General features: G+C 44.7%; 1 protein-coding gene across 1 annotated transcript in view; it reads left to right on the plus strand.

Moving 5' to 3' along the window:
• Positions 1-4654, plus strand: part of ITGA9 (integrin subunit alpha 9) — a 232764-nt gene that overhangs the window by 7341 nt on the left and 220769 nt on the right. Inside the window, exon 4 of the mRNA XM_005429306.2 lies at positions 3094-3217. Within this exon, the coding sequence (XP_005429363.1) occupies positions 3094-3217 (124 nt within the window). The remainder of the gene's footprint in view (positions 1-3093; positions 3218-4654) is intronic.

The following is a 4654-nucleotide window of genomic DNA, read 5'->3' on the forward strand; positions in this document are numbered from 1 at the left end:
GGCCACAATAACCCCCTGCAACGTTATAGGCTGGGGATGGTGTGGCTGGACAGTGCTCAGGTGGAAAGGGACCTGGGGGGGCTGGTTGACAGCCAGCTGAACATGAGCCAGCAGTGTGCCCAGGTGGCCAAGAAGGCCAATGGCATCCTGGCCAGTATCAGGAATAGTGTGGCCAGCAGGAGCAGGGAGGTCATCCTTCCCCTATACTCGGCACTGGTGAGGCCACACCTTGGGTATTGTGTCCAATTCTGGGCCCCTCAGTTTAGGAGGGATGTTGAGATGCTTGAGCGGGTCCAAAGAAGAGCAATGACGCTGGTGAGGGGCTTGGAACACAAGCCGTAGGAAGAGCGACTGAGGGAGCTGGGGTGGTTCAGCCTGGAGAAAAGGAGACTCAGAGGTGACCTTATCACTCTCTTCAACTTCCTGAAGGGTGGCTCTGGTGAGCTGGGCGTCGGTCTCTTTCTCCAGGCAACAACAGACAGAACAAGAGGACACAGTCTCAAGCTGCGCCAAGGGAGATACAGGCTAGAACTAAGGAGGAGATTTTTCACAGAAAGAGTGGTCAAATACTGGAATCATCTTCCCAGGGAGGTAGTGGAGTCACCATCCCTTGATATGTTTACAAAAAGACTGGATCTGGCACTTGGTGCCATGATCTAGTTGAGGTGTTAGAAGATGGGTTGGACTCGATGATCTTAAAGGTCTCTTCCAACCTAGAAATTCTGTGATTCTGTGAGAAATGAGTTTTGAGGAGGAAGAGGAGCTGCTGGACTCCTGTCCCTTGTAAAAATGTCAAATTCTGTAGCAGTGGTACAAGGAAGTCTGGGGAAGCACTAACTCAGGTAACCAAGGAAAGTTCATGCCTTGAAGGTTTGCAGACTAAGGCAGTCAGTGGTGAGCCATAGTGTGCCTGAATACGCATCGTGATGAAGGTACAGAAAAGTGGTCATTAACTCAAGACTTAACTGATTGGTTTAAGTGTGTCCAGAATTGCTAGACTGAGCCCATAGCTTCTAGTTGATTTTGAACATACTTCTTACCCAGCAGCAGCTTTTTCTCTCCTTATATTGTTTTATATTTCTTGGCTTCTGCGCCTCAGTCCTGAGCAGAGCCACATGCTTGTGATGAAATGCTGCTGTTCCCCCTGACTCCATTATTTGTACTCTTCTAAGAGAGATTAATTAGTAGGTTAATTTATGTGAGTGTCTTGCAGTTTCTGAAATATAAAATATCAAGGAATTTATAATACCACAATCCTTTATATTTCCAAAATTTTAAAAAATACTCTTGGCCTGTTTCCATTTGAGTTTATGTCCAGAGTTGGGATTGACGATTCTGTTGCTGTAATGGTATGTGTATTTAATGGCATTGTCTTTGCAACGGTTGTGCCTGTGTATATTTGTGCTCACAGATCCATCAGGAGAGAAGCTATTTCCTGGTTTGCTGAAAATGAGTGTTTCACGTGTTGGTTATCTGTTGCTGTTGAATTTTTAATCAGTAGTGCGTGGGGATGGAAATCATAACTGAGCCTCCTCAAAGTGTATCCAGGAGTCTCCAAAGGCTGCTCCTTATTGTACTTCTCACATGCATTTGGCTGTAGAGCTGAGTCCCCTCAGAAGGATTCTTGCATCACAGATGGCAGCCTGCAGTGTACAGTGTGGTGCAAAACTTTCTGCAGCCCCCAGAGCCCCTCACAGTCCCTAGTGATAGCCATATGTGGAAATATGTGCCTCTCTTTGGGCACAGGAAATTAGGAAAACAGTAAATATCAAATGTAACACTGCTAACAGTAGAGCAGGTTTTGCACAACTGGTTTTGCTCTTTGAGAGTAGTATTACCTATTTATATCTTTCTGGACATAAGTATATTGAAATCTGTTGGTGGTTGGATTGAATTTTGAGCTTCTCAGTGGCCGATACACTTCCCATGTCCTTTAGTGGAGAGGTGACACAGCTGTGTCTGCTTTATGAGTGGATATAATTTTTAACAATGTTGAGATGCTCCTATGGGCAGCTCTGAGTTGCTGAAGCAGAAAAGTGGGGTAGCGCACAGAAATGGAAGACAGAGGGTATCTCATCTGGGGAGGATGGAGTCAAATATGGGATTTGTGAAGGGGGTTGATGCAAAATGTCCAGGAAAAGATGAAGGCATGTGGAGAAGATGATTTGTAGCTTAGAGGCTTGGTCTGTTGGCATGGAGTTAAGCCTTAAATGATATAAATTGACACATCTACACTGACTTAAGTGTAGACTCAGACCAGCTGGAGATATGGTCTGGCATGTGCTAAGTTCAAAGCCATTGTTGTTTCACATTTCCTTTTCTTTTATTCCAAATAAATACTGAGCAGAAGCCAACTTGTGGTTTGGCTGGCAGCAATGCAGTGTTAGTTTTTGGAGCAAATGGGTTCTGAGAAGTTGTGAACCAGGCTCTACGTTGCTTGCATGTGTGCCTGTGTGTGGCAGTTGTACTGGGCAAGTGTCTGGTGAGTCCTGTTTTTCAGGATGATCTCATTCTTCACGATAAAGCTCTGCGGCTTGTCTGCACCTTGGCTAATGTTGCGACTCTTGTTGCTACAAAGTCCTTGATATTTTCAATTAAATTCACTACCAGTAACAAGGCTCAGCACATCTATCACCAGAACACAGAGCTGCCTTTCCCAGTAGAAACCAACCTTTGACTCACAAGTGCATTATTTGGTGGTTTAACCTTCTGAGTATTCTCAGTGTCTTGATTCCTGTTTTTCACCTTTTGCTGGGTTCTGTTAGTGCATCTTTAGTTAGAAAAGCTTTGCTGTCTGCAAGGATTCATGCACAGTCAGAGATTTTGAAATTTCCAGCATAGGCTCTGAGACTTCTTGTTTTCCTAGTTATATACATGTGAAGGCTGAGATCTGAGCTGCCAGGTCAGACAGTGTCCTGAGCTGCAGAAGGTAACAATGAGAAGATACTTCAGAAACAGTGGAATGTAAGGGGAGTACAATGGATTTGCGGGGTGAAGGTGATGCTGAGTGGTCCTGTTCATGCATGCTTTGCCTTGGTCAGAGTGATCTCCTCTGACTCTGTGCCAGTAACCCGTGTTATATGATCTGTTTAGGCATGTGCACACCGTTGGAAAAACATCTACTATGAGACAGAGTACATCTTGCCCCATGGCTTCTGCAACATCATTCCTCCTGACCTGCAGTCCAAAGGGAGGAAGCTCTTGCCCTGCTATGAAGGTAAGGAGTCAGGCCAGAAGTGGAGCTTATAATGTCCCTTGCTATGCTTCTAATAATACAGTAACCTTCAGTACTGATTTTTTTTTTTTTAACGTGACTGCCTCATGGCCCAGCTGTGGTGGTGGTTGGGTTTTCGATGAACTTGGCAGAATAGCAGAATGCCTGGATTCCGTGGCTGGTAAAGTGCATGGTTGCACTTTACTGGAGGAATAGAAAGTTTCTGAGTTGTGTTTTGAGGCAGCAGCTCTCCCCTTAGGTAAATAATAAGAAGATATTGCTATGAGCTTGGCCTTTTGTGCTTCACTGTGACATGGAATAAAAATCCTGAATTATGTTGCAATCATGAACCAATTTGCCTATCTTATGGAAACACTTCCATTTTTATATTGTCATTTATCAGAAGATTGGGAAGGGGGACAGGGAGGAGGGTTACTTTCCTCACTTTGGGGTACTTTGCAACAATTTATATTAAATTGCTGCTGTGTTAAGATCTGAGTTTGAGGTGGGTACAGACGGAGGGCTTCAGCTCAGAGCTATGGATGGCTGTGCCTTTTGGTTCTGCACCAAATCCCATGTGCCATCATTTTAATTTCTCCTTCTCTAGTGCATGTGAAACTTTTACATCATGTTTCCATTTTTAAAAGACTTCAGAAGACAGAGTCTCCTTGGCCAAAAGCCATTAACTGAATAAGAGGCACAAATGTATTGTTAGGTAGAAGATATGGTATCTCCTAAGATTCTTGGCCTTGAGAGGAATGTTTTGGGGAAAGCACCCTTGCTTCCTCCTTTCTTTCATTTCTTCATTCTAGGAGCCTGAGGAAGTGGGCGAGTTTGGAGGACAAAATACAGCAGGGTTTGTTGTGGGCAAGACCTCTGATTTTACTTACTTGCTTTTAACTGTTTGCCCTCCTGTCTGTAGCCGGCAGCAGCCACCAGCAGGCTTGTAAATTGGCATTAGTAAATTGGAGAGGGATAAGGCAGTGAGCATCCCGGCAAGTTTCTCTGTTGCTATCGAGTGGCCAGGTCCGAGCTCAGTGGCCTGTAAAGCCAGGGCTGTGAAAGAACTGTGCCCATTTCATGCTCACTGTTCTGAGGTGGCTTCTCACCTTCCTCTGGGCTTTGCTTAGGAATCTGCCATTCAAACCTACACACCTTTTGGAGATGGCATATACTTGTGCATTGATGTTTTCCTGCCCTGAAACTGGTCATTATTTGATATGTGAGAAGTTTTGAGGGACTTGTACCAGCCATGCTAGCTGCTGTGCAGCAGAGTACATAAAAGCAATGTAAGCCTTCCTGTTGTGGGTACTGTTCCACTGTATTTGTCCTCCCTTGCCTCTCTGCCCTCCTTGTTAGTGTCAGCAAAATCAGGATAAGGCCTCACACTGATGTTATACACTGCAAATCATCTGATATTAACTTCATGGACATTGTGCA

This window comes from Geospiza fortis, unplaced genomic scaffold (genome assembly GCF_000277835.1).
Source record: "Geospiza fortis unplaced genomic scaffold, GeoFor_1.0 scaffold197, whole genome shotgun sequence".
NCBI lineage: Eukaryota > Metazoa > Chordata > Aves > Passeriformes > Thraupidae > Geospiza > Geospiza fortis.